This window comes from Mytilus galloprovincialis, chromosome 8, assembly GCF_965363235.1.
Source record: "Mytilus galloprovincialis chromosome 8, xbMytGall1.hap1.1, whole genome shotgun sequence".
NCBI lineage: Eukaryota > Metazoa > Mollusca > Bivalvia > Mytilida > Mytilidae > Mytilus > Mytilus galloprovincialis.
Window position 1 is genome coordinate 29,689,908 of NC_134845.1, and position 21,269 is coordinate 29,711,176.

Here is a 21,269-nt window from a genome sequence, read left to right on the forward strand (position 1 = left end):
ATGGAAATTCTAGAAAGATGTGATGTTATTTTTCATTTTGAAATTTTTCATTGTTCTATACATTCTAAATCAGGAAATTGTGAGTTGCAAAAATCAAAGTTATCCAATATTTAACAAAAAAAAAAGGGTAAATCAACCAATTTAATTTAGTCATCAAGTATTTGACCTGAGCAATTTTGATTGCACTTCAAAGCGTTTTTTTTTCTTTTTTTGTATAAAAAGAGATCTGATAAGAATCTATTCTGAATGAATCACTTGAACTAAAATGTACTTACAAATCACTTCTGCTGCCAATATTTATAATCTTTTTAACTTAAAATATTTCCATATCTTTACTGACTTGCACAAATTGATTGTCCAGTTTGACTTACCAGATTGAGAAGTAAAAGACTGTCTGTGTGTACTTGAAGTGGGCGTGGCAGCAGGACTGGGTGGTTCTAGGATATCTCGGTACTTGGACACCATTAACACTGAGGTGAAGTATACAATAGCCAATGCTAGGAACTGTGCTTGTTTAGTTTCCTCCTTGTTAAATAGACACACTTACTAGTAAAATGATCAATTAAATATGTTTCTTGTTTATTTTAATATAGATTAGACATTTGTTTTCCTGTTTGAATGGTTTTACACTCGTCATTCTTAAGGCCCTTTATAGCATGTTATGTGAGCCAAGGTTCCTTATTGAAGACTGTACTTTGACCTACAATGTTTTTTTTACAATTTATGAATTGGATGGAGAGATGTCTCCTTTGACATCCATACCACATCTTCCTATATCTACTTATACACTTAAAAGATGTTTCCCAAAACGCTACTCCATGAGTTATTTTATAGTAATGAAATCAGTCAATATAAGTACCTTCTGTCTTTCACCCAAATTTTCAATTGATCAATTTCCCTGACTAGGTTCAAATTAAACTGAATTATGTTGAGAAAACATAATCCTCTGTCAATCATTATCCTTATTTCTAATAGCAAGGTACAACAAAATACCACCATAGCAATGTATATTAGTGCTACTTTACATGACTGTGAGAGGTAAATCACAGACAATGTTTTATTTTAAAATGTTCCTCACAAATGTTACAACTGATTTCTGTTAAAATCATTTGAAATTATATTTGTGAACCTGTGCACATAAATTCTATCAAATGACATACTTCTTATTTTGTCTAATTTAATCAAGAAATGAATTATTGTAATCTTTCATTTATTTCCAGGAATAATTTCTAGTGTATTACTTGAATTCTAATTTCAAATATATCGTATCAAAGTCATCATTTTGACAAAAGGAAAGACAGCTCTTATCAGAACTCACCACATCTCTATAAACAACGGCCCTAAGTCTGTTAATATCCATGTCTTGTAGAAGTCTATCATAATCCTTTATTGGTGATACATTCTCATTCAGATTCTCTACAATGTTCTGAAAAAGAAAAAAAAGATATTTATTTTCTTTGAGCGAAACAATCTCATTCAGCCTCAATGTTCTCTATAAAAGTAAAATATATTTGGTAGTTGATAATATATTCTTATCCAGAAACTATACTACATGATCAAATGAAAAACAAGTCAAATAATAGTTATTTCTTGTATTGGTCTTGATTTAAAAAATTATGAAAACAATGAATTTAGTGCAAAAAATATAATTATATATAATATTATTTAAATATATAATGCATAATCAGTCTTCCACTTTGGGTAATTTTTTATATCTTTATGTTCAAATAAGGTAACTCTTCCTTTACATGCATGCAATATTTGCCACTGAACAAAAGGCAACCAACATTTAATCAAACATATATAAAATTTGTTTGTTTACCTTTTCTGTAGGATGTGATGCCATGATCAGAGCTTGTATGGGGTCAACACCATTAACAACCTGGCTCTGACCTCTCATGGATCCTGACCTTGATCTTTCTGAAGGTGTTGAGGCACTAGTTGGAGTCTTTGGGGCCTGTCTATGTCGACATTCTAAACAATTTCTAACTGTTGATGTGCATACTGAAAGAAGTTTAAGATGCATTTTATTCTTCAAAATCACATAAAATTTTAATACAAAATACTGCTGTATACATATAAATATTAACATATAACTTACGTCAGAGAGAAATCAACATTCTGCACACTTTGATTGATTTTTTTACCATTCAAAAAATTTCAAATACAAAATAAAAGGTGTTTTTTGTCTGTTTTGTATGGTTCTTATATCAATTCAAATTTAAAACAGTTACAGACTGCCAGTAGAGATTTTTTCAACATGAAATAGGTGAACCTATACATTTGTTTATTGATATCATTTGCAAAAGGTCGATTTCTATCTGACCCAGCTAATATAATATTTAAATTCGTGTTGAGTGTATATGACAGAAAATGTTACCTAATCTAAGGCACTGCCTCAGAATCCCGCCTGTTGGCATATTCTTCTCTTGTTCTAACTCAGCAAAGTTTGTAGAACTGGCAAATACTAAGATATCTGTCATGTTCATCACACGGTTCAGTATGGATACAGCTTGTTCTATAGATAAACCCTGGGTAGGTTCTAATAACTCTACTTCTCCCTACAAAAATAAAACAAAAGTTTAAAATTAAAATTGTATAAAAGGATAACATAAGCTTTATTTTAGTTTAATGGTTAATACAATACTGTGCTCATGTATTTTTCGTGGGTACCAATTTTCGTGGATTGACGAAAACTGACACTGTCGTAGATATTTAATTTCATGGTTTTGCCAAAGTATGCATACTAGCTAATGGAAAATTTAAAATTCGTTGAACATTTAATTTTTAGGTTAACCTGTACTCATGCGATCCACGAAATTTGGTATTTAACAAATATTAATGAATCCACAGTTTTGAAGAAGTCATCATTGGTCATAGTATTAATGAATTCATACATTTATACTGGTTACATTCAACTTTAAAATATGTTTTATACAAATATATCTTAGACTGTATTTCAAATTTTAAAATATATCTTGTAATCTGTGTCTAAGAAACCTTAAAAGGAATATTCTTTTGGGTTCTAATAATCTGTTATCACCAATTATACTTGTAAATCTTTTATTTCAAGGACTGCAGGATAACAAGTTTTGTCTATCTTTGACAAACATATAAAAATAGCAATCTAATTAATAAACATCATACACTGAATCTACCAACTTTTTTTAATACAGCTAACAAAATAACTGTCAATCATGTAGTGACTGCATGAAAATACAAAACGTGTGCTTCATTTGTGTAACACTGTGAATTAAAGGAATACACCAACATGTTGAATGTATTCACAACTCAAGGTAATCTGAAACCTACCAAAAGATCTAAGAGCTTGCCTTATTGTGAATTGTTGAAGTTCAAATGATATCCTCTTAATTTAAACTTGTGTTGTTGAGTTGCTGGCTTATTTACATTTAAGAAAAATATTTTATTCTGAAGTTATTTTTACTTATTAAAAAGTTACATTACTATAATTATATATCAAAATAAATATTTCAGTTTTGTTTTGAAAGGACTTGCTGTTAACAAATACTTACATTGGGTGAAGTTGAAGCTGCTAACAAGGGAAGTAATCCACCACAGGAAGTGATTAAATTGTCTGCAAGCTGAGATATCATATGGGTCACATTGACAACATAAACATGGTTCTCACCAGCATTAACAAAGTCTATCACAGTTTTAGTACTATGGCTGCAAATAGAAAAAGTTTCTTTGACTTTGTAGTCACTACATATTTACAGTTCCATGTGACCTATAGTTGTTAATTTCTGTGTCATTTTGGTCTCTTGTAAGTTGTAGAAAGTTATCTCATTGACAATCATACCGCAACTTCTTTTTTATATTTAGGAAATAAAAGAACAGTGTTGCACAAAGGACAGTAACTTTTTTAGTTCTTTCTTTTATCTAAATAAATTAGAGATGATTATGCTTGAGAGCACTTACATGCAATTTTTCATATAATTGTTCATTTAAAAAATATCAATTTAAGTGTCTGAAGCATACATAAATGAGTTTCCAGCCTCACTCAGTGAACTCCTACCTTTTCCAAACTTGAAGGTCTGTTTCTATAGAAAACAGCAAATCTGATAACAATTTCTGATGAAGGCCTGACCACCTAAACTCTGGTATTCTAAATGGTGGAGCCCTTGGTCCAGGGCTAAATATTCTTGTACTATCTGTCCTCTGTACTGAGGCCTGTCGTCTAGGACGTTCCTCAGTATCTTCAGTTTGTTCCTCTTCTGTTTGCTGACTAGGTTTTTGATTTGCACTTTCTGAGGTTGGTTCTTGTGAATTGTTTGATTTTTTACCATCAACAATATCTACCACATCATCTATAACTTCGTTTAAAAATTGTTCAACTTGTTGCTGAGTATTCAATTCTACAGTTTTCTCCCCTTGACTATTATTGCTGTCACCTCCTGATTCTGCCAATTCCTTTAAAGTAACAGTACTTTTTGGCAGAGGTTTTGCTATTTCTGCATCAGAGACACCAGATATGGTACTAACTGGGTAATGTCTTCTTTCGGCTGGGTCAATGTCATCTGTTCTTTGTTTATCATATTCCTTGTACATTCTGGACATGTGAATCTTAAAATCTACGTAGGCTACCTGTAAATGAGCATTGTACATTTTAAAAATGAACATAACTAAAAAAGAACCTTTAAAATTCAATAACTGTGTTTTTTAAGAGTATATTTACTGTAAAGAAAGGCTTTCAATATATAAATATATTTAAAAAAAAAAAACAGTTGCATACTACATATACATATGGAAAGGTTTTTTCTTCTTCATAAAACAGATTCCATTGTTGCATACAATTTTCAAAAGATGATTCATTGGGTTGATTCATGCATTTGACTTAATTTGTTCCTTCTTTTGCAAATTTTTGATATTGGACAAATGAATGCACTCCATACAATCTAAAAGTTTCACATTTTTGGTAACCCTAAATGAATAAATCTTGATAAATTTTAAACTGAAATTGCATGTTCTAAATTATATACCAAAACAGTGTAATTGTTTAGAGTTATAACTGTGAAATTACCCATACTTTATCAATCCCTGAAATGATGAATTTTGTTTTCATACCTTTGAATGTAGAATAGCTAATGTATCTATCCAAACTCTCCATCCACCATATTCATACTTAATAGCATGGTGTAATAACATCCTAAATAATGACATCACCATGTCTGTGATTTTAGCCTCTTCTTCATTTTGGGGATAAATGTAGGCAAGAGAAAACAGCCAGTCCTGCCAGACAGACATCTGTAACAGTGTTCTGAAATACAACATTGACAGATGTAGTATATGCACCTTACTAATTTGATTGAGGTGGGAAAAAAGATCATTTCATTTTTAAAAGCATTTTTTTTTTCTTCAATTTGCATAAATGTTTTAGAAATACTTTAAAGAGGGTGGTAAAGGGTTATTTTCGTGCAACGTGATCACCGTTTTTTATTTCACGTTCAATGTGTTTTTACTTTTTTATTTGACGTTCAGTCGTGCAAGACGGGTGCCTCGTTCAACGTGTTCTGCTTATTGAATTTTACGTGCATCGTGATTTTCAAAGTCTTATTTTGCGTGCTCGGTATTTTTCAAATAAAATTCAAACACTTGGCAGGGATCGTCAAGAAATACTTTTTTAAAAGCTGTAAACCAATTATATCATAAATGTGTATACTAAATCGGGAATATCAAGTAAAACAAAGAGTTAATATATACAAGAAGACAGTGACTCAGTCACAAAAGGTTCAAATAAAAGTATTTATTTTTCGTGCAACGTTCATTACAGAAATTATTTCACGTTCAACGTGAAATTATGTCTTATTTCACGTTTTTTTCGTGCAAGCATCCCCCCTTTACCACCCTCTTTAAAATGCCCCATAATTGGGCAGGCAAGATGGAAATTCTGTTCTTGTATCAATGAATAAACATGCCTTTATGTTAATAATGCTATTTTATTACTATAAAGAGAGATAAAACAAAAACAATCTTCTCCTCATGTCCATAATTATAATATATCTACCTCCTGTTTTCTCTGTTATTATTGCACAGTATAGTAAGATCTGATAAAAACAGTCGCCTCACTTCCATTATTTCTGGTGTCATCTTACATTGTCTAATCATTGTAGCCACAACCTTTAATATCGCTGAAATTATACATGTAACTAGTAAAACATCTGACAATATACTATATGCTATCCAGTCCCCCTCCCCAATTATCTGTAAATTCTTATCAAAATATTTTTAATTTCTGTCAAGACACTGGGTCTAAAATATTCATTTTCTGCCATTCCCTGTTCAATACACAGATGTACTGCAATATTTTGACCTCTTTATTATATCAATCAACAACTTCAACTGAATCTTCAGACCATATCATTCCTGGGCTTTTGTGATAAACAGCATAGGTTTTATGAATGTTTGTATTCTGAAGCATCCACATCCTAAATATCAACTCATACAAATTTGGTCAACCCCTAATTCTTTTAAATAGATGATTCAACTTCTATTCATGCAAGGTTATGCCACTGTCTAAATCTTGTGTAAATTATGATAGACAGATTAATTGTTGTTTTCAAAATTCTTGAATACATCATTGAGGTCATGACATTAAAAATCTACATTAAATAATAGACGATGTGATATACAATATAATGATCCAGCTATACAACAGTTTAACTTTACTTACAGGAATTTTCTATTCTAAAATGTGATTCAGGATCTATTTGTCTCTCTGATGTCATCTCTAAGGTAATTCTTTCAGTCAAAAGCTAGAAAATAAAATGTATCATATAATTTCAAGTCAGATGTTTGAAAATAAAATGTATCATATTATCTACTAAGATGAAAACCTAAATGCTTTAATTAGTGGCTAAGAACATTTTCTCAGAACTGTTTTTATTGTATGGCTAAAAATAATTCTTGACACATTAACCTAATTCAATCCAACAGAACTTTCTGAACATTATTCCTTGAAGTATAGTGAAAATTTCTAGATGTAATTTAATTTCAAGTACATGTATTATTTATTAATATGTATGACAGTACATTTATAGAATAGACTTAGAAAATTAGGCAAAAGTCAAATGAAAAGCTTTTAAATATTATATAACAATAATAACTATACATACCTCAAACAATGCATTATATGTGTTTAATGTTATCTTTTGTTCATTTAACATCAAGCGTTCACCCAGTAAGGAGAACTGATTATAAGGTCCCATGCATTCTTGTTTCCTCCTGTAATGTATTATTATGTGTCATGTCAGATAGGCAATGAGCATTACTAATTATTATAATAAAAAATAATATATATATATTATAATATAAGAACGATAACTATTTGTATAAACACGACTTTTGGTGGCCTTCGACTATTGTCTGCTCTTTGGTACGGTTGTGGTCTCTTTGACGCATTCCCCATTTCTATTCTCAAATTCTATTATGTAGCATTTTACATTTGACATTTTACCACTGCTAAATCCTAAACAGGATAGGTTTTATGTAAATGTTAAGCAGGTAATTTTTCAACGTGACATATATTCTGGACAAGTGCTATGATCTATTACAGTGCTTTGTACAAGACAACTATACTAAGCCAAGTTTTTAATTTGTTTTTCAGGTATTTTATAGAAATATTTGACTTAACAATAAATTATATAAATAATCACAAGAATGTGTCTAAAGTACATGGATGCCCCACTCGCACTATCATTTTCTATGTTCAGTGGACCGTAAAATTGGGATAAAAACTCTTATTTTGTATTAAAATCAGAAAGATCATACAATAAGGAACATGTGTACTAAGTTTCAAGTTGTTTGGACTTCAACTTCATCAAAAACTACCTCGACCCATAACTTTAACCTGAAGCAGGACAGAAGTATGAACAAACGGATGGATGAATGAACAAACAAACGAATGGACACACAGAGCAGAAAACATAATGCCCCTCTACTTTTGAAAGGTGGGGCATAAAAAATAAAATAAGTGTTTAATACTTACTTATGGGTAGCTCTCATCAAGAAAAATCCCATTAACTTTAATGCCTGTATTCTCAATCTTTCTGACGGTGATGCTAGTAGTTTGAAACAAGTCCTAAAAGAAATATAAATATTTTAATTAATGTCTGAAAGAAAACCTGATTTATGTATTTTTTACATCTAAACTTTCAGTTTAATTTTACTTTTTACCTAAAGCTATTGTCAATATTGTCCATGTTTGCTTCAGATGAATTTGTTTTAGAGCTGTTCCATTAATACATGTATGATACACAGTGAAACAGCCAAGGTACTATGGTAATAGGGAAACCAAATTAGGAGGCAATTATGGAATTTCACTAATATATTCATTGTGGAAAAAGTATATTTGTCATCACTTATATCAAAATCCCTGTTTCACTAAAGGAAACTCAAAAAGTAAATATAACAATTAAAACATGAGCACAAACTCATTTCCTGTAGAACAGATAAACTTACTTAATTCCAGCTTTCTTGTCAAATGATGGAACCATAGACATGGGATGTTCTGCCATGAGTGATGTGGTTAACTGGAGGACATCCATTAAATTATCATCCTAAAAAAAAAAAAACTCAATATAAAGCATATATATTATCATGATTTCACTAACAATTTTAAATAAAAACATGTGACTTCTGCCAGTTGTACAATTCTTTTTTCATTTTAAAAAATATCAGAATTCTGATATGCTATTTATAATAATTTTCTAATGGAAGTTATTATTTCAAACTTTTTGTTATGCACATGCCTCACAGCTTATTTTAAAACATGTATATAATAATGATATGTACGAATCTAGTTGTGTGAAGCCAAATGACAAGCTAAATTGGTCTTGTAAAGTACGAGATATATTATGTAAATATGGTTTTAGTGATGTTTGGTTTTCACAGAGAGTTAGAAACAGTCAATTATTTTTGAGTGAATTTAAACAAAGAGTAATAGATAATTATATATCTGAAGGTTTATCATATTTTGAAAATTCGCCGAAATGTACTTTGTATCAGTATTTACACAATGGTCACATTATGCAATTTTACCTTAGTCGTCCATTAAACAGTTTGTATAGATCTTATATTACTAGATATAGAATTAATGCTCATACACTATGTATAGAAACAGGTAGATACTATAGTATAGCCAGAAATGAACGTTTGTGTAGTATGTGTAATAAAAATGCTATTGAAGATGAATATCATTTTATTTTAGAATGTGATAAATATAACGACATCAGATGTAAATATATAAAGAGTTATTACTATGAGAGACCATCTACTTTTAAATTAGTACAACTGTTATCTGTAAGAAATGTCAAAGAGCTAAACAACCTTGGAAAATATTTATTTTCTGCAGAAAAAGCATGTAATGGTTAGTTATTCAAATGTTTATTTTTAGTTTAATATGTCTATATGTCATACTCCGCTTAATTCTTTCATTAATTTGTATAATTTGTGTATAAATGTTATATTATGCTGTATACTATCTATTGGATATTTATATTGTGTAAATCCAATAAGCTGTATTTGCTTACGGAAATAAAGTATTATTATAAGAAATCTTTTGTTTCAAATTCAATACATAACATCATTTTACTTTTTGAAATATAGATACATATTTTCACAATTTAGAATTGTGCAACATTTGACCTGTTAATGTCAAATATTTATTTATTTGCTCTGTTAATCCAAACATTTTCCTTTGTTATGTCAAAATCTTCGGCAAAACATCTGTATCTTCCAGTAATAATATGAGGCAGGCATTACCTGTGAATGGGGACGAAGTCTGTATTATTTTTTTTTAATTCAAACATGTTGATAAAAAAAACACGGAAATACCGTAACGTTTCCGATATTGGTTCTGTTGTTAGGGATTTAGTTGTGACATTATTCAAGTTGTGACGTCATATTCAATGAAAAACAAAGAAACACTGTTATCCAGGTAACGTTTTTTTTCATATCAAACAATTATTAAAAATGATTGGGTGTTGAATTCCTTCCTTCCTATATTAGTTATGTTGATAAATATACATTTTATTCAAAGTCTCATGCAAACGATGCAAACAAGACCGGAAACAGAAGTAGATCTGAAAAAAAAAAAGTTAATGATTTTTGAGTTCATTAGTAGAATGAAAAATTCGGGAAATTTCCCGATTTTTTTTTTTTTTATTATTGATTTTTCTACCGTAATTGGGGACTTTGTCCCCATATTAAAACAAATAGTAATAAAGCCAATCAAACATCTAAGTCAATCATACCTCATGTAAAGTAGTCAGATAGTTAAGTATACTTTGTAGTCAATCTTACCTCATGTAAAGTAGTCAGATAGTTAAGTATACTCTGTAGTCAATCTTACCTCATGTAAAGTAGTCAGATAGTTAAGTATACTCTGTAGTCAATCTTACCTCATGTAAAGTAGTCAGATAGTTAAGTATACTCTGTAGTCAATCTTACCTCATGTAAAGTAGTCAGATAGTTAAGTATACTCTGTAGTCAATCTTACCTCATGTAAAGTAGTCAGATAGTTAAGTATACTTTGTAGTCAATCTTACCTCATGTAAAGTAGTCAGATAGTTAAGTATACTCTGAAGTTCATCTTCCTGTACACCCTGTCCTTTCAGTAACAACTGTTTAACATACAGTAACATGAAAGACCTTAGTTTTACTATCTCATCATAGGTGGGCCTTGGTCCATCTGAAAAAGATCATATTTTAATTCACATATACTTTTCTTAATATGAATTACTGTTTCATTTCAAAAAAATGTCTTCAATCTAAAACTATCTTATTTTAATAGGAAATTTTAAAATTTTAAATTGATTTTTTTGTTTCATGATAAAAATCTTATGTTGTGCTATTGGGTTATTGCCCCAAAAATATCTACTCCCCCTTTAAGTTTTATGCACCAAATCATTGAAGAATATCATGGCAACTTGGAAACCTCTAAAATTTGGAAAATATTCTCGATTAACATATATAACAAAACATGTTTGAAATGAACGATTTTTTAAAATTACAAACATACAAAAAACATGTTTCATTATGCAGAAATTATTTTCTGTTTATATATGGTTAAAATATTAAATTAAAAAGCTTAGGCAACTTACCAACACCTCTAGGAGTAATACCGCTCCTGTCTTTGGGGTTCACCACCCAGTAATAAAACTTTAATGTATGCATAGTCTGTAACACAGCACTCACACGTCTTATGTTGTTATAGATATGGCCATTGCTTATAAAATCTGTAGCTAAGTAACAATATAACTTGGTCTGTACCTGAAAAAGTAATATATTGTTTTGTATAATTCAATCTATATTACAATTATTGCTTAATACAAATTATCAAACATTCAACCAACAAAGCTATGAGTGTGCCTACTTCATCCTTTGAAACTACAGTAAGTGTAGTCTTGGTTGAAAAAAGTATCCTGTTTAATTAAAGGAAAATATTTCAACTTTACAAAAGGAAGGAGGACAAAGGCTGATGATCTTGAAGCCAACAACATCAATTTGATTTATAAATTATGTTTACTTCTTCAAAAATAGGGATCCCCATGTATAAAAACACAAGAGTGCACACACAGAAATGTCTCGCCTTCTTTACTAATCATTGATATTATGTTGATACTCCTAAATATAAAGCTTTATTACGACTGTCACATAAACTTAACATGAACCATGAAAATGAGGTCAAGGTCAGTTGAACCATATGCCAGGCAGACATGTGCAGCTAACAATGTGTCCATACAACAAATATAGTTGACCTATTGCTTAAGAAAAAAGACCAAAAAACAAAAACTTAACACTGAGCAATGAATCGATAAAACCAGGTCAAGGTCAAATAAAACCTGCACGACTGACATATAGATCATAAAATATTTCCATACACCAAATATAGTTGACCTATGACATATAGTATAAGATAAAAAGACCAAAACTCAAAAACTTAACTTTGACCACTGAACCATGAAAATGAGCTCAAGGTCAGATGACATCTGCCCGCTAGACATGTACACCTTACAATCATTCCATACAACAAATATAGTAAACCTATTGCGTAAAGTATGAGAAAAACAGACCAAAACACAAAAACTTAACTATAACCACTGAACCATGAAAATGAGGTCAAGGTCAGATGACATCTGCCCGTTAGACATATTCACCTTACAATCATTCCATACAACAAATATAGTAAACCTATTGCATAAAGTATGAGAAACACAGACCAAAACACAAAAACTTAACTATAACCACTGAACCATGAAAATGAGGTCAAGGTCAGATGACACCTGCCAGTTGGACATGTACACTTTACAGTCCTTCCATACACAGAATATACTAGACCTATTGCTTATAGTATCTGAGATATGGACTTGACCACCAAAACTTAACCTTGTTCACTGATCCATGAAATGAGGTTGAGGTCAAGTGAAAACTGTCTGACGGGCATGAGGACCTTGCAAGGTACGCACATACTAAATATAGTTATCCTATTACTTACAGTAAGAGAGATTTTAACATTACAAAAAATCTGAACTTTTTTTTCAAGTGGTCACTGAACCATGAAAATGAGGTCAAGGACAATGGACATGTGACTAACGGAAACTTCGTAACATGAGGCATCTATATACAAAATATGAAGCATCCACGTCTTCCACCTTCTAAAATATATAGCTTTTAAGAAGTGACCTAACACCGCCACCGCCGCCATAGCCGCCGTCGTAGCCGACACCGGATCACTATCCCTATGTCGAGCTATCTGCAACAAAAGTTGCAGGCTCGACAAACAAGTGAAACTGCGAGCTACTGCTCACTGATGATACCCCCGCCGCAAGTGGATAATATTAATAGTGTAAAAATATGGAAGTGTTCGGTAAACAGGAAGTTGTCGAGTGATGAATCTGAAAACACATCACACGGTATAGCAGACTTATAAAAATCCTGAAACCAAATTTCAGAAATCCTTGTATTGTAGTTCCTGAGAAAAATGTGACGAAAATTTTCAACTTGGCTATCATGTGTAAAATCAGACAAGTGTTCGGTTAACAGGAAGTTGTCAAGTGATGAATCTGAAAACGCATCACACGGTATGGCTGACATATATAAATGTTGATACCAAATTACAAAAAGGGTGGATGTGTAGTTCCTGAGAAAAATGTGACGAAAGTTTCATGGGACGGACTGACTGACGAACGGACTGATGGACGGACTGACGGACTGACAGACAGAGGTAAAACAGTATACCCCCCCTTTTTTTAAAGCGGGGGTATAAAAACTAGAACATGTAATCTTTGGTGGTCTTTAAGAATGAACATATTTATCTAAATATAAAAGTGCCTGGTAGAATTTTCCACTAATACACAATCATACCTCAACAGAACAATGTATCCAGAGTGCTGGGTTAAATAAGATATGATCAAACAGCTGTTTCAGTAACATCCCACCTGTAGGTAAATTTACTAAGAACTGTGTCAGGTCAAGGAAATGACCTAGTACTTTAGGGGTCACATGTTCTCTGTTTGCCTGAAATATAGATAATATATGTAAGAGATAGGCTTGGATACCCAAATCATTAATTCAACTTTACCATATATTACAATAATTTAATTTTAGATGTAACACTTCTTCCGATTGGCTGACAGTGTGTTGTCTCTCAGCTCATAGACATAACTTTGTCAAAATTTGACCTTGACGTCATCATGATTTGCTCCTACTTAGCATGCGCTAGTTGTTCAGTGAGCACCACATTTTTTATACTATTTCTTCATAGACAGAAAAAACATTACAGTCATTCCTTAAATACAATCTATTGTATATGTTGTATACTACAGTCTGTCTTTTTTGTTTTCTCTCTTGGTTTAGTAGTTGATTTTTAACAGTTAACTGTGGTTTCAGATAAAATTGCTAACTCTGGTTACCTTCTTTTAAATATTAGAATTGCTAGTATTATTGCATCTGTACCATATCAAAGTTTATGAAAATGCTGCATATAAGGTTATTTTTAAATTAGGTTTTGTTTGTGGTATAAACCTCAGCTGGGTAGTTTAATGTTCCTTGTATTCATACATTCATGTTTTATGCCCTTTTTCTTTCAATGAACAGGAAAATAGTGGTGTAGTATAAATTTTGAAGTTAAATATTTATAACGAAAATAGGGAAAAATTTAGACATATTCAAATATTTTCTAATATAAAGTATCAGAAATGTCTGGATTTTTGGATATCATTACCATACATGGAGTAATAAAATGCATTTAAAAATTGAATGCTTCTTTTTGTAACTTCATTGGGGTGTAAAAGCATTAAAGGGAAACTTCGCAAAAAAATCAAAAATTGATATTATGTTCATTCTGAATAAAAATGCTCAAATTCATAGATATTAAAGTTTTATTCCGCTAGATAAGCGATCACCATCGATTTTAAATTTAGAGTATCAATTCTCTGCGTTCGGCCATTTTGTCTCCTTTCTCGATTAATAACAACGATATGTCTATAAACCACAAAGGAACAAAACGACAGTAACCGATGTAGTCGTAATTGCGTGTCGATATCTTGTCACTCGTACGGTTGTTTTATCCGACTAACTAACTTCATACGGAAAATATTCTTATTTTTTTTTAATTACTATGGTCTGTTGTTTTTAAACTGTTAATATTGGAATTAGGTAAAAAGTCAAAGTTGAAATCATAAATAAGTGTTCCGTGAAAATTGTTTTCGAAAATCTAATTTGTTCATAATTCTTTGAAGTAATAAACTTTTTTCAAATAAATTCTGATCTTCCCTCATCTGATCACCAGCATGGCTACAGGTATTACTTCCAAAGGTATTGTGAGGGGTGTGAGGTGACACGTCCAGGTATTCAAGCGATTTCCTGTCGGGCTTGCAAGTTCATGCATCGTTTCACTTCTGCAGGTATTGATCAGTGTACACGGCCGACAACTTATAACTTTCCATTTTGAACTATCAGATGTATAATATACAAGTCTGTCTTACTTGTCATTACTAAACTCATACGCTTGTTTATAAATAACATTTCTGGTGTAAAGAATATTATTCATAAAAATATAAATAATACCCCAAAAAATAAGATTTGATGAAATTAAAATCTATTTAAATATTTTTTCCAAGGGTGAATTTGGGAAAATGTAATATATACTCATTGTCAATAGTGAAGGACAGACTGGAACATACCAGAAATATTGATTTAAAAAATGAACGCACTTGTCGACGATTTGTTTATACGACTGGGTAGAAAGTTACGGAACTATAGCGCAATTTAAAATATATACATGTATACCTTGAACATAAGAAAAAAATATATATTTTGAATAAATTGGGGTAAAAGTTTTGTAAATAGACTAGTCCACGTATGCCAACAGTATGTAATCATCGAATGTTGATAGACTATTGTATACTAAAAGAAGAAGAAGAAGAGAACCAATTTGATTTAAATACAGGTCGATGTATAACTTGCTTTGGTTCATCGAAGTTGTGGACATAGTAAAATCACAGATTTATATTTCAATAAGATTGTTCTCGAACAAAGGAAGGAATTCGTCATCACAATTGTTATATATGCCACTGGACGGACACTAATTATAAAAATAAATTGCTTGTCCGCTAAATAGGGGTATTCTTGTCAGATAAAAGACTTTTAGTTATATTAAAAAAATAGGGAAATATGACATTAAATTGGTTCTGGTTTTTTTTTAAACATCGTTAAAAAGATGTGTGTCTAAGGTGAACGCCACAAGAACCCTGTAATGCTAGTACGAGAGTATTGCATGTAAACATTCCTTCTCAATAATATGGTTGTATTGGAAATCTTTTCATACAGATTGGCAACTCATGGTCCGATATGCATGTAATATTTGCCACATGACGCCCATAGTTCTTTCTACCATCATCATCTTATTCTTTAATATTGCTGTTAACATCGATGGTTCACACCCAAACAAAATGGGAGTGATGTACCTTCAGAGCTTCTCTGTGTTATAACTTGTGAATCTTAATATATAGACGAAATTTCGGTATTGAAATGAATCTATATCTCACAAACAGGATGTTTAAATAACGATTTTGAGTAATCCCCTAACGAACCAATATAAACGTATGGCATGATATAACCATGATTGAAGGAATTTAGTTTTTGTCAGACGCAAGAACTCATCACTATCATAAACGTATACGTATATATGCATGCAGTTTCAAATACCAAGAACAAGCGGTTGATGTCGATAGTCTGTTTTCTATCTGTTCAGAGTTAGACATGTCACTTGTTCATTCTTGGAAGCCTTCATATTCCCCGTCCAACGATTTGAACTCTTTCTGGTTGTGTTGACTATATATGCTTGTATGGTTATTCTGTCGTTCAAGTTATCTGTACAACTGGTTGCATTTCCTCTCCTTTCCCAACAAACAAACTAACGAAACGCTACTAGTCTGCTTTCTCTGGAGCTCATCCTCAATGGCGCTTATACGTCAGGAAACTTACATGTATACTAATAATGTTTGTTTCAAGAACAACGATGTAGGGACGAACAATTCTAATTTCGTCAATATCAGTTATGCATGACTAAAATATAAGTTTTATTACAACAACTGTATTTGGTCTCGAATGTATGTTAACTAATTAATGTGTTTTTATAGACTAGCTCAAATCCTCATCCAAATAATATAATCTATATGTAATAATCGTTTCCTACCACACCGAGATTTAATGCAAAGCGGTAGACATATTTTCGGTACTAATTAAGTAATTAAATGAACAATATTATTGATAACAATAATTAATCATTAATGTGCAAAGATTAAAAAACAACAGTAGTTTTTCTTTATTTGTACGTATTATATTCCGCTTCGGTAGAGTTATCTTCAAATAGTTTCCGATATCAATTTATACATGGGTTTCAAAAGTCTAAATGTAAGTATTCTCGTACATTTTTTTGCCTAATAAAGACAATCAAAATGCTTTGGTAAAGCTATTTCTAATTTCTAAGTTCCCCTTTTTTATGAGACATAAATCAAGGACAAGAGGTGTATATCATTTCATTCTGACACAAATTCAAATTCAAATATATCTTATTGCTAATCAAAGCGCCCACAAGGAGCAGAACAATCAACATTAATTACATACAAATGATTACAAGTGATTCAATATGATTAACACACAATGTTATAAAAAAAAAACAAAAAAATAATCAAACCAAAAAATATTTATTAAGACAAGTACAAGAATACAACAAGCACAGTGTTTAATAACATAAGGGGGTGACTGGGCATTTTTATATCTATATATCATTTAAGGAAACTTTCCTATATGAGGATAAATTTTCCAATAATTCTCCGAGTTTCTGGAGTATGAAAGTATCTTCAGAGGACATTAGCCAAATAAATTGTGATTTAATATCTAAACCACTAAAATTTTTAAACCGTTGTTTTATTTCATTTAAAAAGTTGAAACGAATATTTGAAAGTTTGTGGCACTGAAGAAGAAAATGAATTTCATCCTCAACCTCAGTACCGCACAATTTACAGATACGTTCTGACACTGTCAGATTTTTGTACCTTCCCCTCTCAATCTCTAAATCGTGAGCAATGATACGGAATTTTGTTAAATAATGTCTATATCTAAAATTTTCCTGCAAAAGGTAATTTTCTAAGCAAAATCTGCTTTTAAAAAGTCTATAAGTTCTGAGCTTGTTACCATATAGTTTATTGCCTCTGAAATCATTATTAAGCTCAGTTTGCCATATTAAATCATATTTTGATTGCATCTTTTTGCATAAATAGTTTTTTAACTTCGTCTTTAAATTAAGTGCATAATTTTCATTGATGCTAAAGTATTTAAATAAAGTTTGAATACTGGTATACCAGCTCTTTTTCTGCTCATCATGTAGAGATTTTGAGAGGTTGAAAGCCTCTTTTAATAATAAGTCATCAGATTTTTTTAAACGTATATAATATTTAAACATATTTAACAAAACCTCCAAAAATAGAGGATATCTGCCCAGTTCACCCATAACTGCAATATTTGTTGCTTTTTTACTTACTCCAAGTATAAATTTACAAAAGCTTAAATGAGCCTTCTCTACTGCCAGGTCTCCACATAGTTTTTTGAAATAGTTATCCCCTTGAGTGTTTAGTTTGTGAAAGTTAATGTCACCCCATATTTCACTGCCATACATTAAGACGGATTTAACTGTATGGTCAAAAACATGAATGAGAGTTTTTATTTTTGGTTTATGACCTGAGAAACATTTTTTTAGTTTAAATAAGGCCTTTAACCCTTTATTATACATTTCATGTTGGGCATCTGTAAATTTGCCATTAATACTAAATTTGACACCCAAGTAGGTATAATTTTTTGTGTTCGTTAGGGGGGGTATTATTTAAATGAAATTGAGTAGAAAGAAGTCTACCAGAATTGCTAAAAATCATGACTTTGGATTTAGTAATGTTAACTTCCAGTCCCCAATTATTGCAATAGATCTGTAGTTTATCAAGACATTCTTGTAGACCCCTAGGAGTTTCAGAAAGCAAAATTAGATCATCTGCATACATCAGACAATTAAGTTTTGTATTATTTAGTTTAACTGGAAAGCAATCCTCATCAAATATTTCTGGAATATCATTAACAAAAATGTTGTATAAGATGGGACTTAAATTATCTCCCTGTCTCACTCCTATAAAAGATGAAAAAGTGTCAGTTACATGATTAGGGTCAATTTTCACTGACAATAAAGTTTTACTATATATATCTTTAACAACATTATAAAATAGATCACTAACACCAAGTTTTCTTAATTTATAAAATAAGCCTTCATGCCAAACTTTATCAAAGGCTTTTTTGAAATCAATAAAGCAGGTATACAAATGTTTTAAACCTGTTTGAGTATATTTATCAATAAGACATTTCATGACAAACATATGATCTGAAGTACGCTTGCCTTTGCAGAAACCAATTTGCTCAGGACAAATGATATTTCTTTTAATACAAAATTTTTCTAATCTTTTAGTAAGAATTTTTGTAAATACTTTACTGAGACAACTAGTCACAGTTAGTCCACGATAATTTGATGGATCATCCTTTGAACCATTTTTAAATAAGGCAGTTATAAAACCATTAGCCCATATCTGAGGATAGTTTCCAGTTGAAAGTATTTTTATTAAAAACATGATTTAAACTTTTAATTAGAAAACTTTGACTGTTTTTTATCATTTCATTTGAAATACTGTCTGGGCCACATGATTTTTTATTCTTTAAAGTATGAATTGCATCAGAAATTTCTTTATCTGTGATAAGGATGTCTAATTCAGTAAAAACTTTAGCATTTTCTAAATTACATAAAAATTCTATTATATTAGGAGAAGGAGTTACTGGTTTTTTGTTAAGATCTTTAAAATATTCAGCCCACTCCGTGCTTGTTATATTTGATGATTTTTCTGTTTTTTTGTCTGAATTTTTAAGGGATTCTAATAAAGTCCAATAACTTTTTGGGTTTTCCTCACGCAAATTATCAAGTTGATCTATAAGATCAGCACGGAATTCTCTATATTTAGTTTTCCTTGCTTTTCTGTATTTTTTCAGTAAAGCAAAGAAGGAGGATCTAATATAAGGATCTTTGTTATATTTTTTAAAAAGCTTTTCTTTATCGCATAACTGTTTTTTCATATTTATGAGGGGTAGGTCAAACCATTTTGACTGTTGACTTTTCTTCACTTTAGCAGTACTATTTACCTTTTTTATAATCTTTTTCTTAATAGAAATATTAGCTGCCTCATAAAGGATATTATTCAGATCTTGTATCATAATATTTGAGTCACCAGTATAATTTGTATTATTAAATGTTTTTATTTTTTCTTGAACCAATGGTGAAGCTAGAGCATTTTGGAATTTCTCTGCAGAATTTTCTTCCCATATATATTGGTTTGGTATAGAGTAAACATCTTTTTGTACTGCATTAAATATACAGTTAACTTTTAACATTGTGGATACCTGGCAGTGATCAGAGAGGTCGGCTTTAAAATCATGAACCTTAAAAAATAGTATATTACTTAAAAGACTTTCGGAGGATAAAAAATAGTCTACCACACTACTACCCATAGGGGTGTGGCAAGTAAGCTGACCTATATAATCACCAGGGGTTCTACCATTTAGGATACGGATCCCTGTCTGCACACACAAGTCGTTAAGTGTCTTGCCCCTTTTGGATAAAATGCTATCTTGGCTATGACGGACTGGTATATCAAAATCAGGGTTATATTCTTCAAATAAAGATGAGATATGAGTATCTAAAATATCGTTTTGAATAAAGTCTAATTGTTTGGACCCTGTTCTAGCATTTACATCACCAGCAATTAAAATCTTTCCCAGTTTGGAATAACTTACTATATCATTTTCCACATATTCCAGAATATCATAGGTTAGAGATCGAGAATATGTCGAATTGGCAGGGGGGTTATATAAAAAACATAGATATAAATCTTCAGGTAAGCCAAAAAATTGCTTAGAAAGTTTAAGCCAAATGTAGTCATTTGTTTTGTGTTTTAAGAATTTTATTCCAGGTCTCAGTGTAGACCTTACATATACAGAAATACCACCAGAGCGTTTTCTTGTGCGTGCAGACATGGGCCGAATAAGATGCACAGCTTTAAAATCTGGTATTTCCAATGCATCTTCAAGAGAGCAATGGGTTTCAAGTAAACAAAAAATATCTTTTTTGTTGAATTCACTTATAAAATCTGAATCACTGTACTTGTTGTATCCTTTTAGTTTAAAACCATTAATATTCCAACAGCTTACATGTAAACTGTTTTTGACACATGAATTAAGTTTCCTGTCTTTAACCGAAAATTGTTCATTTCTTAGTAAATTAATTTATTTGAATTCAAATAAATAATATCACCAAATATGATTTAATAATTCCACGGCGATCTATTTTCATTTGTCACCAACTTGAATATGTATTTTAAATGTGTGTATTAAATGCTCCCTTGTTTTATAATCCACTGATCCGAATAGACAGTCACACCTGGCAAGGTGTGCCCTAGAGGCGTGGTTAACATGATACCGAAGTGCAAATAACAATTTACCTTTCAACAAGCCATCTACGAGTTTTGCCACAGAACCGTGAATACACACATCGTATAAACCTAGTCATAGCAGAGACAGCAAAAGGTTAATAAGAGTACAGCAACATATTGTCTTTACAGATTATTGTACTTAAATTTGTTCACCTTATCAGTCCGAAAATG

General features: G+C 31.0%; 1 protein-coding gene across 2 annotated transcripts in view; it reads right to left on the reverse strand.

Moving 5' to 3' along the window:
* Positions 1-21,269, reverse strand: part of LOC143085511 (neurobeachin-like) — a 239,768-nt gene that overhangs the window by 179,333 nt on the left and 39,166 nt on the right. For both annotated transcript variants that reach the window (XR_012981352.1, XM_076261893.1), the window contains exons 16-30: positions 13,384-13,536; positions 11,121-11,289; positions 10,566-10,708; positions 8,479-8,576; positions 8,006-8,098; positions 7,134-7,242; positions 6,692-6,773; positions 6,026-6,149; positions 5,086-5,278; positions 4,037-4,605; positions 3,534-3,687; positions 2,381-2,561; positions 1,823-2,004; positions 1,319-1,426; positions 372-525 (exon numbers count right to left, since the gene is read on the reverse strand). Coding sequence is in view for 1 of the 2 variants with exons in the window: in XM_076261893.1 (XP_076118008.1) it covers positions 372-525; positions 1,319-1,426; positions 1,823-2,004; positions 2,381-2,561; positions 3,534-3,687; positions 4,037-4,605; positions 5,086-5,278; positions 6,026-6,149; positions 6,692-6,773; positions 7,134-7,242; positions 8,006-8,098; positions 8,479-8,576; positions 10,566-10,708; positions 11,121-11,289; positions 13,384-13,536 (2,512 nt within the window). In the remaining variant the exon portion in view is untranslated. The remainder of the gene's footprint in view (positions 1-371; positions 526-1,318; positions 1,427-1,822; positions 2,005-2,380; positions 2,562-3,533; positions 3,688-4,036; positions 4,606-5,085; positions 5,279-6,025; positions 6,150-6,691; positions 6,774-7,133; positions 7,243-8,005; positions 8,099-8,478; positions 8,577-10,565; positions 10,709-11,120; positions 11,290-13,383; positions 13,537-21,269) is intronic.